Genomic DNA, 18233 nt, shown 5'->3' on the forward strand with positions numbered 1-18233 from the left:
TGTGTACTACCAGTTTAGCTTTCGCTTAAAGGTTTTTACTAGCCAAAACTGATTTCAGAACACTTCTTCTTCTTCTACCATCACGCCGTTTCCCCGCAGGGGTAGGCAGAGAGGATATAACGCCACACTCTTCTGTCCTGACATACACTCCTCGCCTCCTTCACATCCATACATCTAGTCATACATGCCCTCCGATTACGCAGACTTTTGACACCGCCAAATTTTAGGTTCTGTTTGATCGATTGATTGATTTCAGAACACCATTCACTTTAATCTCAGCATTTCGTTACTTCCTTCGTAGTAATTTTGAAACGTTTTCCATGATTTTATTGGAGAACTCGGCCTGCAGACGACTCTTGAGGAAGAAGTACGCCACGACCCTGTAGAAGACCGTGAAGCCCAGAAGCCCGACCATTTCCATGGTGTAGCTTGCGTCTTTCATCCCCAGGTCCCTCATGAGCACCTTGGGGTCCCTGTAGTGGCAGTAGAACTGCTGGCAGTCCAGGGCGCCCCGCTCGTTGTATAAAGAAGTGGCCAGGCCGACCAGCCCATATCGGAGATAGGACAGACGCATGAGGATCACCATGATTGTCTCTATGTAAGGACCAAATCCTGCCCCATATACAGAGAGAGCGAGAGATGGAGCTATAATTGCAGGACCCACGATCGAACCGTTCTGAAGAGAAATAATTTATTTTATGTATTAATTTTACACTAAGTAGGACGATAATTCAATGATACATTCAAATTAAAAATAAATTTTTAACACAAGTGTTTTTTTTTTTTTTTAAAAACTTGGATGTATTATTTTACCCTGTAATGCTGTAATTCTATTGTGGACCTGATGGAATTATTTTAAAAAAAATATATGGACCGGAAAGGGTTAACGACGCATAAAGCGTGTAGGAACAAGCATAAGAAGCATTACAGTTTTGACCCACCTGTGCGTTGAACAGTGTTGCCACTGCTATTCCAAATCCTTCGGAGCACAGTCCTGTCATGATGCCGGCGAAGCTAAACATGGCGAATCTGTCAAGTTCCAGCAGTTGGCCAGACATCAGATACGTCATGGTCACACACACCACACCGAGGATTATCTGAAAAATAACAATACATCATAGATTATTCAAAAATAACAGTAACATCATAGATTCCAAAACTTATTTGACTCGACACCTTTTTTTTCAAAGTCGATATTTTCATTCAATTTTTTTTTTATAGTTTTGGCGTTTAATTTGTAGAACTCCATTTAAATTTATTTTCTATTATTATTTATTATTATTAAAACAGTCGTTTGAAAATGCCATAACTATGCGAAATAATTGTCACAAAATTATTATTTATAATGTGTTTTTTAACTATAAAATACAACTTACATAGTAAACTCTGTGTTTAATTTAAAATTTAATACACAATATTTTCTATCGCCCACTTTTGGGAAAACTTCATATTTTTTTTGCATTTCACAATATAATATAATTAACAGTACAAAAACATATATTAATACAAAAAATATCCCACAAAGGCATAGCCTGTGTGTGGATATACATTTTATTTTAGGTTATAATAAAGGGTAGGTACTGGAAAAAATAAAATAGTTTTATCAAAAATAATCAAAAATATAAATATATTAAAATTAATAATGTATTTTTATTTACTTTATCTTTGGTTAGTTGAAAGATATTGTTGTTTAGCAATAAGCCCGCCAATGAACTTATTTATTCTCTGTACATGAAGTTTAAATAAATAAATAAATATATTAAGCATTTATGACATGCCAATAAAGACGGAGAAGATTATGAAAGTCTCGGTATTTACAGGGTTTTGACCTGTCATAGCCCGATAAAGTGATATCTTTTCTCACACGTGCAACTCTCATCATTCTACCCATTATTAACAACCATGCTACTCATACATATCGCTCACTCCTTTCAAGAACGTCATAAATCAAAAATCGTCAATTTTCAGTTTTGCATGTTTTTGAAATGCCCAGAAAATGTACTTTATCCCAGCAAAAGAGGCATATTTTTAACATAATATTTACCTGCTACAGGGCAGAAAATGTTGTTTTTGCATTTTGAAGAAAATGTATTGTTTAATATTTTTTAAAATATATTAAATATTTATCAAATGGAGAAAAAACCTTCAGGTTTTACCTAAAAAGTACTGTTGCACAGTAAAATGTTCAAAAAGAGGCTTGATATTTATTTTTAATACATTGTATTATATTTTTAAACTTTAAAAACGTTCTCCTGAAAAATCAAGTTTTTTGATTTATGACGTTCTTGAAAGGAGTGAGCGATATATATATTGATCAATCTCATGACACAGTACATATGAATTCACAACGGTCATTTATGTTGGATAGAGGAAAGATATTATTTGTATAGATATTTTATTATTATTATGCAAGATCCGACCCCAAACAGGATACATTCAAAATGTAAAAAAGCTTTCATACTGTTGAGTACGGTGCCTGCAAGTCCAAAACGCACCCCAGATGTTTTTAATTACTTACGTATTTTTTATTTGAACTTACAATGCACGGCAACCCAGCGATGGTCAGTGCAGAATAATATGCATTCAAGCCATACCACCGGTTGAAGTATTCTCTTTGCAAATTTTTGAGCTCGTTCGGATCTGAAAAAAGATTTTTTAGTAAGAGTATAATGCCAACATGAAATAAACAATCAATTCTATCAGGAAATTGAAATCATCGTGAAAAAAAAAACAATTAAAACTTTATGGCAAGATTATTGTAACCATTAATGTTAATTTACAGATAATTTTTATTAAAATTTTATTTAAAAATTCTCATTCATATTATTGACTTTTGAATTATTTCGATTACAAGGATATGTTTTTTATTATTAATTAATTAAATAATTAATAGCTTCATATGTATATTTGTATATATATATATATATATATATATATATATATATATATATATATATATATGTATATATATATATATATATATATATATATATATATATATATATATATATATATATATATATATATATATATATATATATATATATATATATATATATATACATACATACATACATCGGTATAAGAACTTTTGGTCCTTGTTTTAAGGCTTTATTTTGACGTGGTTGATTACTTTATTCAATATGAATATTTCAAGACAAAATACTACGTAAATTCAATCAGGTGTTTCAGAAATAACATGTTTTTTTTCAGAAGAAACTAGTCGACGGGTTATCGATCAGTATCCATATTGTCAGGAAGTAAATGATTAGAAAAAGAAAATAATGAACATTTGCTTTTATCCGAATGATTAATTACGTTACGTTATCTATATATTATACTAGATATTAAAAATGATAATTTTGGTATCTTATCGACCCCCCGTAAAGTATAGATTTGTCGCTCGCTGGTGACAACAGGCTATATTTAGAGTTGAAGATAATATTTATAAATACTATCTCTCTTACCCTTATTCCCACCCATTGGTGCATGCGGCACTGAATCGTATATAACCAATGTTATATTGATCGCTAAGCATTAAAAACAAAGGCGATGAGTCTTTCTCGTCGGGTACCAGTCTAGGGTTATATAAAATAAATATGAGCTTGAAAAATCACTGATATTTATTTTGACCCCCCTGGGAAACGAATCCGAGACTTCCAGCACGGTAGCCTGACCGCTAACAAAACTACGCAGGCGGACAAATGAATACTGTATATACATATACGACAATATTTTCAAACATATTGCATACATAAGTCATACAGATAATATTCCATATATTGTATTTATACATATTTATTTCAAACCGTGAGGTGAACCATGCAGGCCTCTAAAATATATATGACAATACAAATACATAACATAAAATGAAAATGAAAAAAAAAACTTTAAAATTTTTTGTATACTTAATGTAAATTAAAGTGAAACTTTTTTTAACTTTACCTGGTAAATAATAAATCCGTAACGCGTGTTTCGTTGCATTTAACATCATCATTAAATCCTGTTCAATGATTTGAATATGTCGAAACACATGTCACAAAAGATTTTGAGAAACAGCAGTAGTTATTAAGTAAAAGTTAAATGAATAAAAAATAATAAATCTCACAAAAAAAGTGGCTGCCGTAACATTTTTATGCCTTTTCATTTTGATTTGAAGATAAGATCATTGAATTATGTTATTTTGTCATTCGAAAGGGTTTTTGTCTTTCTTTAAATTCCCTTTTTTATATTATTTATGAAGGAAAGTGCAACGTTGGGTCCTACGGATGGTATAACGCAGGTTCATAAACTAATATGATCGTATTATTTTTCCCTTCTTTGTAATCAAGAGCCCAAGAGTCTGTGCGTATGTGTGGCTGTGAGTGTAAATTTGGGTTGAACTAGAATACTCACATAACAGTATCGGGAACATGACATAGGTGTACATGAAGAATACAATGATGCTGAGGCAGTACTTGAAGTTTGCTATGGGAATGGACCCATCGTTACCAATTTGAAAGAAAATACCGCCAAGCAAAATTCCAGAAGCCATGTGGTGGGCCAGCTGTATCCATAATGATGTCTGGAATTAACAAATTATTGTTCAATTCAAAATCTTATTATAGCAAGTTTTAGTAAGGGGAGTGTAAAAAACAATTGAACTTTTTAAGTATTATATTTTCTCATACAAATTTAGAACTTTTCATATAAATGTACGGTAGAAAGAGTCGTCAACAAATCAAATTCTTTGATATATTATTCAAATATACCAGCAAGAACCCATTTTTGTAGTCAAATTTCTAAAAAAAAAACACTTAAAATCCTTACCGTATCTTATATGTACTAGTAAAAATTACTGAGAAACGCTATTTAAATTTATTAAATTTAATTTGTTAGAAAAATTATATAAAATCATGGTTATGCTGATAATATATGCCCCCCGCCTTGTTTTGTGTATTACTATTTGTATATATCGCTCACTCCTTTCAACATCAAAAAACTGGATTTTGCAGGAGATCGTTTTTAAAGCTTATAAATATAATAAGATGTACTAAAAATAAATATCAAGCCACTTATTGAACTTTTTACTATGCAACAGATCTTTTTAGGTAAAACCTGAATGTTTTTTCTCCATTTGAAAAATATTTAGTAAATTTAAAAAAATAATTAGACAATACCCTTTCTTCAAAATGCAAAAACAACACTGTCTGCCCTGAAGTGGGTAAATGTTAAGTTAAAAATATGCCGCTTTTGCTGGGATATACTCGTAGTACATTTTTTGGGCATTCTGAAAACATGCACAACTGAAAATTGACGATTTTTGATATATGACGTTGTTGAAAGGAGTGAGCGATATATGAACAAATTGTGTGTGTTTCCCTCTCAGGATTTAATTTGGCCATAAATAGCTAGTTCACCATGATTTATTTAATAAATCAATAATTAATTTTATTGATTTTTTCCTCATTTATTTTAATCGACAAGTGATCGGGTTTTGTCACCAGTCTAATGATGTCAGTAACGACATCACCAGACGTGTTGTTTTACTATAAAAACTGCAGTTACACCATAAAATGTCAGTAATTTACTTAAACGAGAAAATTAATTATTTACGTTCATAGTTAACTCTACAAATGCGCAGAAAATTATGTTCATAATCAGACGCGATAATTACTCACCGTGTTTCGAAATTTTTGCAGCAACATTCTTTTCAGTATGATTCTGAATTGCGTAAGGAATGACGTCGGATATCCTGTGCCAATCTGTTTGACGACCGCGATCTCCTCTTCGATGCTTCTCTGCCTCGACAGCTTCCGGATGTGTTCGATGACGATCGGGGTCTCCTCGGGATAAAAGGTCTTTTTGCCATTTCCGATTGCGGCGGACAATAGCTTGGTACTAGCCCCGTCGGTCTGTATCGTCTCCATCACGAAATCTGCCGGGTTGTGGGTCTTTGGGCAGTGGCATCCGATTTGACTCATGAAGGGCACCAACAGTAATGGAGGACCCTGGTAGACACACTTCCCTCTTCCGATGACGTAGACATTGTCGAACAACGTAAATACGGAAGCGGATGGTTGATGTATAGTACAAATAATCGTCCTGCCAAAGTTTGCTAGGATTTTCAGAAGGGATATGCATTGCTTGATGGACACTATGTCTAAGCCTCTGTAACAATAAAGGCGTATTATTTCATTATATACAATAAATATAAAAAATAAATGAAAAATATTATGTATGATAGTCTCTTAATAAATTATAAGGCCAATTTTCACACTAAATTTTGCATATATTTTATTAATATTATGTCGTTCTATATTTTACGGAGAAGAGTCATTGCTTCCACAAGGGTAACAACCCTCAGTAATGAGGAATACGACGGAGAAGAATTGATAACAATAACATGTACTGTTCCAATAAAGGAACGCGTGTTTCACATAACGAAATTGCCCCTAGAACGAGTTAAATACGTTACGCGAGGCATCACTGTATAACATATTGATCGGTCATCTTGGGAAAGTGAGATTATGTGAGTTTATGGACAACATATGATGGTTACTCACGAAGTTGGTTCGTCTAAATAAATGATTGGAGGATTGTTGACGAGTTCAAGGGCAACTGCGAGCCTCTTCTTTTGCCCTCCAGATAACTGCTCCGTTCGCGTGTTTTTACACGTGGCTAATCCCAAAGTTGTCAATACCTCTTCAACCTGTAAAGACGTATACAACATGAAAAAGACATTATTGTTATCATTGAATATTTTTTAAGAAACGTCTGAGACTAATATTATGTACAATCTATCATTTTATTCCGAACTGTCCATCAAACCTCCTCCCCTAGTTTCTCCCTCTACCTTCTTCCCTCAACTCCCTTTTTCCTTTGCCTTCCTCATTATCAACTTGTAATTTATGCGTTTTTAAATGTTCAAGTACTTTCTACCCTTTGATTGCAAACAGCTAGGTATATATGGTATCAAACGTTTTGACCAACATCACTAGTCTGTTTTTGGTTGGTTGGAAGGTATGGCTGTTTAGCAATAAGCCCGCTAGTGTACTTATTTATTTTCTGTACATGAAGTTTAAATAAATAAATAAATTTGAAGTAGTTGATAATTTCAAGTTTTCCTCGGTCTTTCTTTAGTCCTATTGTTTTTCGAACATTCGCCTCATAAATTCGTTTTATTCCGTTTTTTCTTCATTCATTCGTTCTAAAAAATATTCAGTTACCTTTTTAAAATTATTCATAATGTTAATTTCTTATTTCACCATCCGAACATCTATCATATATCGTTTTGCCGCACATTTGTCTGAAGAATTGCTTTTCGGCTACATTCAGTCTACTTTTATCATTCTTTTGCCAATTTCATGCTTTTCTTTCATACATCAGGGTTGGAACCAGAACTCCTTGTGTATTGTCCTATGTATTGCCAGAATAGATTTCGCTCAAAGGTTTTTGTTTGCTATAACTGATTTCAGTGTACAATTTACTCTGTTTCCGCCATTTACTCCCCTTTTAATATCAATATCAATTTTTCCATCCCTAGAAAACATTCATTCCAAATATACAAAAATATCTACCTGTATCAAAATTTCTCCAACCACTAATATTTTACACCCAGATCTACTGAACTGTCACGAAAGGTGGGATCATACATGATAAAAATAGCGAAGGTACCATAAACCAAGCTAGGACACAAAATGCCGAACCCTCTTCTAGTGGAACGGAAGGTCTGCTGACCACAGTCAACAGTCCGGCTTCTCTTAGAGAGTGTTACGTGGTTTTCTCCCAGCAATGAGCAAATGCTGAGAAGTTCCTGATTGGCTTACAAAACAGATTCAAATCAAATATCTTTGTTATAGTTAAAAGAAACAAAAATCCACTTTATAATCTATAAACCTTAAATATAACAAGCAAGATAAATAAAAAATGCAATTCCCATCTAAAAAAAACAGATCTACCATACGAATATTACTCTTTCAAAAACCACAACCTTAGATTTGCCAATATTTATCATCAAATCAATTTCCTTGTACATGTTATATACCTACTATTGTCACCAGCATGTGCTGGTCTTTCATTTCATTTATACATGATTTTGTATATCGCTCATTCCTTTCAAGAACGTCATAAATCAAAAAACTTGATTTTTCAGGAGAACGTTTTTAAAGTTTATAAATATAATACAGTGTATTAAAAATAGATATCAAGCCATTTACTGAACTTTTTACTGTGCAACAGTCTTTTTGAGTAAAACCTGAAGGTATTTTCTCCATTTGAAAAATATTTAGTTTATTTAAAAAAATACTTAAATAACACATTTTCTTCAAAATGCAAAAACAACACTTTCTGACCTGTAGCAGGTAAATATTAAGTTAAAAATATGACGCTTTTGCTGGGATATAGTACATTTTCTGGGCATTCCGAAAACATGCACAACTCAAAATTGACGATTTTTGATTTATGACGTTCTTGAAAGGAGTGAGCGATATGTACTTTTATAAAATATATCGATAAAGGTACTAATAAAATGAGATGCTGAATATTTCTGGGAATCCGAAAACAGAAAAATGTAAATTTTACGTCATCATACCTTCTCGTATTTACATTACAAAAACTCATTTTGCGTAGTAATATATAATAATAAAAAAAACCTGTTTTGTATCACATTTTCTCTAAGGATTGTATCTTGTTTGTTCAAATATTTTTTTTCTGCATCTTCAATATCCACTTTTAATATTTACTTACCTGATCTGACGTCATTCGTTGGAGAACATAAATAAGAAGTGCGCATTAAAAAGCCTTCAAATGAATCATTTGCAAAGTAACTATGTAGGTAAATGAAAATCAAGTATGAAAACAATAAATTGTACCAATACCAATGAAAAGATAAATTGATCGATAAATATCTAACAGCGAACATGAGTCTTAATAAATTGAGTGAATACAATTATAAATAGTAGGGTTTTTAAGATAATCAGCACAAAAGTAACCTTTTTATGAAATGAAACTTCTTAGGCGACCTTTTGATAATCGGACAAGAATTGAGAGTGAAATTTCAAGGACGCGTCACATTTATTAGGCACATTTCGTTAGACGTGAGAGAAGAAAGATTTAACGTAGAGGGAAAGAGAAACAGATATATTTTATAGATTTAGACGCGACGGGAGTGGAGCAATAAAAAGCGACGTTAACACAACGTTACAAAGCGATAGAATAATAAAGTGTACACACTTATAGAAATACAGGTCAGTCGCTATATATGAACATCTGAGGTACCTACCACATGTTGTGGAAGTAATATTTACCATTGTGTTTTAAAAAACCCAACGGATGAATAACAAAATCCGGAACTATGTACAATAGACGCAATTTTATCTCGTTATCTCGAAAATATCGATTACATGTTTTAGTTATCACAAACCATCAATATCAGTATTACTGATTGAAGCACTAATCAATGGCAGTGTAAATATCGAATATTTATCATGCAAATTTTGTACATACCAGTTTCATACCAAAATTAGATATAAGATAGAAGGTATGTAGTTTCTTAGCAACATAAGTTATTAGGTATGTAGTTTCTTAACAATATTAGTTATTACGTATGTATGTACGTATGTATGTATGTTTCTTGTAATATTAGATATAAGGTGTGTGTTTTCGTACCAATATTTGATATTAAGTATGTAGATTCTTACCACGAGAGCTTTCTCTTGCTTCCCAAGCTCGGATCCCAGCTTGAGGCTCGCGGCCACCCCCATGGCCTCCTGCACCGTGAGCCAGGGCTGCATGAGGTCGTCCTGCATGATGTAGCTGGACAGTTTGTGGTACAGTCGCATGTCGCGTGGTCTGCCATTCACGAGGATGTTACCAGTCACGTTTGATGATCTAAAAAAATAAGTAAAATAAGAAAAAATAACAAACAAACCTATTAATTTAGTACAGTGAGCGCCACACGGTAGCTCGCCGAGGCGTTTTCGGTGGCTCGCGTAGGATATTAAATTTGCCTAATAAATTTTATTATTGAACTCCGAAAATAAATATAAAAAATTGTGCTAAATTTCATCAAAATGCTTAAACGGTTGCCTTAAAGGTTAATCCGATGTTTCAATTTATTTTTACTAATGTAAAATTTTATGTATGGTATGATAAGGTATAGCAGTGTTATCATGATCGCTTTACTTATGAAGGAAAGGTGATCAGCCCTCCGCTTCAGGTACCAGTCCATGGTAATATTGAATAAATATTGCAGTGAAAAAATTACTTATATTTATTTTTACCCCCCTTGGGAATCGAACCCGGGACCTCCAGAACGGTAGCCGAGCGTGCTGACCATTACACTACGGTCCGCCTCCTAGTGTCCATGTCTACATGTCTAGTGCTACATGTCCGCCTCCGTAGTGTAATGGTCAGCACGCTCGGCTACCGTTCTGGAGGTCTCGGGTTCGATTCCCAAGGGGGGTAAAATAAATATAAGTGATTTTTTCACTGTAATATTTATTCAATATTACAATGGACTGGTACCTGAAGCGGAGGGCTGATCACCTTTCCTTCATGAGTAAAACGATCATGATAACACTGCGTTTATAAGACACAGTGCCCTATGCACCATTGGGGTGCGGATAAGGGTTTTATTATTATTATGATAAGGTATGGTCGATGATAAAAAATTATTTAAAAAAACTTCAGAGGGAATTTGTGTAGGTAGCTCACCTGACAAGATCAATTTCTGAAAGTAGCTCACATCCTTGAGTTTTGTAGATTCAAATTGTGTAATGACATTTCTTGGTGAAATGTCATTTTATGTAATAAAATAACAACTACATAGTTTTTTCCACATTTATTTTTTCATTTTTTTAAATGAAAGAAGACGGAAGTCTGAGCGGAAATAACTAATGATTTTATTAAATAAAATATTGACTTACGTGCATCCAACAAGAATATTCATAAGCGAACTTTTCCCAGATCCTGATGGCCCAATGATTGCGGTCAACTCCCCCGACCGAAATGATCCTGAAACTTCTTTCAGTATTGTACGCTTTCCTGAAAAAGAATGACACATGGATGGAAATTGACCAATTATAATCGGCGCAAGACAATTTGCGATTTCTTTTTTTCAAGTGTAAACCCTGATCGGTAAATAAAGATAATCTGATCATGCAACATGATCAGAATTAAAAACCGTTATACGTCTATACATGTTCGTTATTTCACATTCTCACAAAGAGTAGTTTTTGAACGAACGGATTTTGTTGACTCATTAATTTATATTGATAATAAGTGACCGGATCACAATTTCGAGTAAATGTAATAAAAAAATATTTCGATTTAAGTTAACGTTTGATAAATATTACCATAAAGTGTCTACCGAATAAATTTAATGAAAATATAAAGATTTTTTTTTGGTGTTAGATGTATTTTATATAATGTGCCACAAAGTATGAACAAAAAACATTTAAAAAAATAAAATTTCAATCATCCATTTTCTGCATTTTTTTTTAAATACTGTTAGTAGAATGTAAGTAACAATTTTTCCGAGTTTAATCAATAAAATTTTTATTTTAAAATTATTTGTGTTGATTATTGAGATTTTAATAAATATGTTTATAAAATACAAATATATTTGAACAAATGTATAAAAATATTTTAATATTAAATTAATTACATCAATCCATCTTTAATATTATTTTAAGTCAGGGTTGTTTTTCCCATACAAAACTTTGCCAGTTCATTCAATTAAATGAAACCAATTATCACAGCTCTTCCATACAAGGATTTGTATGGTTTCTTTCCTTTTACTGACAATGTCAGCATACCAACAATAACAAAGTATGTGTGTATGTATGTCATGTGTGAAACATACACATAAATATGCGTAGGTGTCAAACTTCTTAAAGTAAATATTATTTGATATACGTAAAAAAAAAAGATAACTTTTTAAAAAATTACGACAACGAAGCTGACCAAAGTGTTTAGAATAAAACGCTTCTCCTATTCGACCGTGTTGGTTTTTCTCTTTTGGGGAAAGTCCATATATATATATATATATATATATATATATATATATATATATATATATATATATATATATATATATATATATATATATATATATATATATATATATATATATATATATATATATATATATATATATATATATATATATATATATATATATATATATATATATATATATATATATATATATATATATATATATATATATATATATATATATATATATATATATATATATATATATATATATATATATATATATATATATATATATATATATATATATATATATATATATATATATATATATATATATATATATATATATATATATATATATATATATATATATATATATATATATATATATATATATATATATATATATATATATATATATATATATATATATATATATATATATATATATATATATATATATATATATATATATATATATATGTATATATAGATATAAATAAATATATGGTGGAATCTCAGAGGAATTTGCGGCAAAACATTGTATGATAGATGTTTGAATATTGTATGATAGATGTTTCTTTTTGGCACATTCACGAGATACAAGGCAAATGTCGTCGATAATAGAATCAGATAAAGACAGAGAAAAACTTGGCAATAAGTTTTTCAAATACTTGTATCTCCATATGAGGTATGTATGTACCATATGAGGAGATGCATGAATGTGGAAGAAGCGATGATTGTTGGCGAAGACTTATGAGATTGGATTGTTTGGGAGATTGGTGTGGCGTTCTATGCTCTTTGCCATATATATTTTCCATTTAACCAGACTGAGCCAGTTTAGTCGTTATTAAAATAATATACTTATAAAATAATTAATTTTATACTGGTAGGTACTATAAAATTAGCGGCTGGGTAAATATAAAATTACAGATAAGTATTTTTTGTTATTTTTTTGTATTGCAAAGATCAATTACGTAATAGAGTTACATATTACATTTTTCAATTGAATAATATTATATAATTTTTTTTAATGCATGAATAAAAAGTGTTTTCAGGTCGTGTGTGCGGTGCGTGTCTCTTAGGTCAGCTGGGGGTCATTATTATAATCTGTTAATTATTTATCATCCTTGCAAAGCGAGTATCCAATTAATATATTAATCTCTTATCAGTATTATATAAAATACGAAATTTGCAAAATAAAAACCTTTTGAAAAATCATGGAATATCAGCGCTTATTGGCAAGCGCCGCGGTGTAGTTGGGTAGACGGTCGACTGGGAAACTGGCGTCGCGGGTTCGATTCCCGCCAATTGCAAAATGAATTCAAGAAATATTTACAATCAATTAGTGTTTGGGATGTATCTTTTAAATCTAGGTACCTTCTATATTCTTATTTTCCTAACTGCAGACAAGCCTCTAAGATAGAGGCTTTGCAGGTTATTCCTTTAAAAAATAGCATGATTATTCTAACTCATGACTTCACTTTTAATTTTTACATCCAATTTTTATTTTTATTTTTCTTACTTCATTACTTTTAATTGTAATTACCCTTTTTTACAACCAAATTTCTATTCTTTATAAATGTGTTTAACCCGTACCTTTATTGTTTCTGTTAGCTTGTTGTGTTCCCATGTAATTGATGAAAAACATCAAAACTATTTGTATTGCACTGTATTTCGTTTATTGTAATATGTTTTTCATTGTTTGTAAACCGAAAAAAAAGACATATTGTCCGCTGTCTAGTATATTTCACTTCAAGTTGCACGGTATATGTGGTAATAACTAATATAGTAATGATAAATAACTGATATGAATATTATTTGTTTAATTTTACTTTTTAAAAACATACATTATAATAAATTTGGTTTGTAAAACGTCCAATTTAAAATGAAAAACCTAGATTAATAAATTATGAAAACTCATTGGTTGCATTCTCTGGTAACGTCCTGATATTTTTTATTGTTTGGGGCTACCGATTCGTAAAAACCCAATTCCACGAGATTTTTATTTACGTTAAAAGATTTTCCTGCTTACTGTTTCAATATATTGTAATAACTATATGACCTTGCATCTACAATATTTCACATGTGAGTCTGATATCATTATGTACGGGTTTTAAAATCTGTAATAATATAATATTTATAAAAGTGGAATTTAATGGTTTATTTATTTTTCGTATTTGTTAGTCTACCCAACTACGCTTGTGCCTATCAATAACACACTACAGTGGAACTTCTCATAATGAATATAATTCGTTCCAGAATCTTACTCGCTAAGCAAAACACTCGTTAAGAGAATTTTGTTTTGACTGGCGCGAAAGTCTCGGCTCACAAGTGAATGTCGTGAAAAAGGGACTTGCCTTTTCTCTGTAGTCGATATGCAAAATGTCACTCGTTAAGGGAGTAACTTTTTCACATTTTTTGCCGTTATGCAAATTACTCGTTATGAGAGGTTCTACTGTATATGAAAACATACATAGAACCTAAAAATAAAAAACACGGAAAACATAAAACAAATTCAAAGATATAGGTACCGCGGTTGGTCAAAGGAACCTTGAATATTACTCAATAAAGCTGTGTAACATGTTTACGAAACAATGTATAAAAGAGCGATTTAAAATTAGATATTGAAAATGGGTAGATTTTAAATAGATCGTATCATTCGGCCATGTCATCTTTAATTGCATAACTTGTGATTAATATCTAATAAAATAACAATAACATTTAAAAAAAATTAATTTGCCCTCCGCACGGCAAAACCCTGTGAGATCATTATAAATTTTGAAATTGTAAATATGTGTCAAATAAAAGAAATTGGTTCATTAAATGAAGATCGAAAAATATATACTAATATATTTATGCATACATAAAACAGTAATTGCATAGACTGTAACAAAAAACGGGCTAATCAACGGATAATCGGGAGTATCAGAAATGAAGACTCAAAGGACCTTATCTGGCAAGAGTCTACGTGATAGAATAAGGAATACCAGGATAAGAGAAATATGCGAAATCGAAGATGTCGTTAGGTGGGGAAGGTAACGAAAAAGCATGCGCGTGTGAGAAGAATGGAACCGTCCAGACTCCCCCACATTGCATTGTCACAGTCTAACCCCATAGTAGACGACTCCCGGGCAGACCATCAAAGAGATGGGTCGATAGCTGGGAATCGACATCGCAGGTGGCTAATCCTTTCTAAAAACAGGCCGCAAGGCCTACACCATATGTCAGCACTATAAACCGACTAGAAGCATTAAAAATGTGGCTACATCATAGAATGCTACGCATTCCATGGACCGATAAATGGTCAGCAACGAAAATGTGCGCCAAAGGGCAAGAGCAGGAAGACAGTTGCTAACTGATATCAAGGTCCGAAAGGTATCTTATCTGGAGCATGTGCTGAGATGAGAGATGTATGAGCTATTGCACCTGGTCATAAAAGGCAAAATAGAGGGTCGACGAGGTGTGGGCAGAAGGCAGATCTTCTGGCTCCGGAATATACGAGATTGGACGGGGATCAGGACCGTCGAGGCGCTGTTTAGAGCTGCCCAAGACAAGGACAATTACTCTCAAGTGATAGTCGACATCAGGAGGACCCGACATGATACAGACGGAAAAAGATTAGAAAAAGCCCTAAACCAAGCAAAAGAAGATATTTTTTTACATAAACTTGCCCTAAGGTTTCATTTACATAAGAGAGAATTCTTAGAATACCCTAATGATTACAGTATAAATGATGCAACATGCAACACTCAGTGTGCATCGAGTTTGTATCACCTAGATCACACAGTACTTACGTACATATCACCCATTGCTGTTACCTACATCTCGTTATGTCCATATTATTAAGCCCGCCAACTGGTTTTGGTGCAACTAATCGACTACTTAGTATCGGCGTACCTAACGCAGATCAACTGCTCGCCCTTGACAATTTGTTATCAGACTCAAGTACCAATCATTGAATCATTCGGCGAACTTGTTCGCAATTCCTAGCCAGTCGAACCCCACCTTTGCGATGCGACACAGATAAAAAATAAACTAACACGAAAAATATCGTATTTTTACAGTAATACAACTAAGAATAAATGCTAAATTTTGCATTATTATTAGGGATCAACCTTATTCATTATTAACTTTACACATCTTCTTTAATTTTTAAGACAAATAAACTAAATATGCTGTAAATCCTAGTACATAAAAAAAACCAAGGAGAATTTCCTTATGCGACTTATGAATAAAATAATATTTAAACACCCCATACCGTGAAATACAACCAATAATAAATGTTATCCTTGACTGGACCACCTTTATTATTCACATTTTTACTAAGATACAAAAATAATTACTTACATAAATACAATAATAAAATCCAGATAAATTGCGATTCAAGCAGTTTGTTATCAAGTTTTTAAATTAAGTTAAAGAAAAGTCTTACAACGAAAAAAAATAAATAGCAATCCACATCGTACATATCTATCATAAATTCAAAAAGAAAATCTTACCAATATAATGATTTGAATGTATAAATATTATGAATAATATTTGTGACACTCATAATAGTACATAATATTTTATTTTTTTAAATCACTTCCCACTAGTCTGATGATGTCTATAACGTCGAAACCTGGTCACTGGTCAGTCAAATAAAATAATAACGGAAAAAACTTGATACTTATGTATTAAAATATACAAATAAAATCAATCAATATAACCAGCTGGTGTTTAGATAAGTAAATGAGAAGAAAATAAGAATTATTAATTACATAATAAAAAAAATCTACTCTCTATGCAACACGTCAATTTACAAATAAGATAACACTGAGTTTTTAATAAAATAAAGTGTTTTTATTATTGATGTGGGGTATAACGAAGATATAAAGATTAAAAACAATAAAAATCTCCCTGTAAGGCAATTTTAAAACTTAAGTAATATGGATGTTCAAAAATATACCCAGAATAGTGAACGTTACACAAGTTTACAAATTCAGCCGATGGCAGATCAAGTAATTATCTTAAAAATTTGAATCCTAAACAGGAGTCTCTTTTCTGAATATCCTAACAAATATACGATTCTATAGGCAAATAATTTACGAGTATGTAAAACTCCATAAATTTTTTATATATTTTAATTTTACTCGGTAAATATCACTATTTCTTAAAATCTATCATGAAACGTGTTTTGATTCGTTCAATATCACTATCAAACATCGATAATATTGAATACATCGAAAAACGCGTTATAATGGATTTTAAGAAATATGGTGTTTTTCAAATAAAATTTGAGTAAAAAATGGACAGGATATTAATTACTACCGAATCAATTAATGAAAATAAATAATGTTAATATGTTACATTAAAATAACATAAACTTTATATGTTTCAAATAGGTCATGGGATTTTTCCATATGTTAAGAAAAATAATGTCTTGCGTGATTTTAACAAATGGGATATACGACTATGTGATTAGCACTGTAGGATTACGATTGGTCATTTTACAAATAAAATTCCAACTTTTATGCAAAATGCATGAATTTTATTCAGTATATAATGCAAACAAACGGTGGTTCCATATATTGCTGACGTATTTTTTCTTTGTCAAAGTATGTTTGATTTTATACGCATTGTGGATTGATTTAATGCACCCTACTTATGAAGCCATATATCTGTAAAACGGTGTAACAATGGCCATAATATAAAAAAAAAACCAAATATTTGAAAAACTGTATTTGTAAAGGTATTGCGTTTCAAAAGGCTAATTTTTCAACGGTTCAATTGCTCTTTGTCCGCCTTTGTAGTGTAATGGTCAGCACGCTCGTCTACCGTTCTGGAAGTCCCGGGTTCGATTCCCAGGGGGGTAGGGGGGTCAAATAAATATCAGTGATTTTTTCACTCTAATATTTATTCAATATTACCCTGGACTTATACTTGAAGCGGAGGGCTGATCACCTTTCCTTCACGAGTTAACGATCAAGATAACACTGTGTTTATATGATACAGTGCCCTATGCACAATTGGGGTGCGGATAAGGGGTTTAAGTGAATTTTTCAACGGTTCAATAGCAACTTACCTCTTCCAGTCCTGTTTCGAACAGTATAAGATAAATTCTCGAATTCGACATCAACAGATGGTCTTTTAGCCATATTATTGAGAGCTTTTAACGATGACCGGATTTCCTCGACGTACAAGAAAGGGTCCACGATATCTCCTTCAGTTCCTTTTCTATTATCGTGTGGTACATCCTTGACCTCCAT

The 18233-nt window shown here is 31.8% G+C and overlaps 1 protein-coding gene across 1 annotated transcript; it reads right to left on the reverse strand.

Annotated features, from left to right (window-relative positions):
- Positions 1–286: 286 nt before the first annotated feature.
- LOC148314039 (ATP-binding cassette subfamily G member 4-like) lies at positions 287–18233 on the reverse strand. The gene is made up of 9 exons (XM_088260345.1): positions 18032–18233; positions 10908–11025; positions 9681–9870; positions 6546–6691; positions 5661–6150; positions 4396–4564; positions 2540–2640; positions 942–1097; positions 287–676 (listed from the first exon to the last, which is right to left on the reverse strand). The coding sequence occupies exons 1-9, from the start codon at positions 18231–18233 to the stop codon at positions 287–289; spliced, it is 1962 nt and encodes a 653-aa protein (XP_088116471.1).

This window comes from Brachycentrus maculatus, unplaced genomic scaffold (genome assembly GCF_059751285.1).
Source record: "Brachycentrus maculatus isolate JH-2025_06_01 unplaced genomic scaffold, ASM5975128v1 h1tg000002l, whole genome shotgun sequence".
Classification (NCBI taxonomy): Eukaryota; Metazoa; Arthropoda; class Insecta; order Trichoptera; family Brachycentridae; genus Brachycentrus; species Brachycentrus maculatus.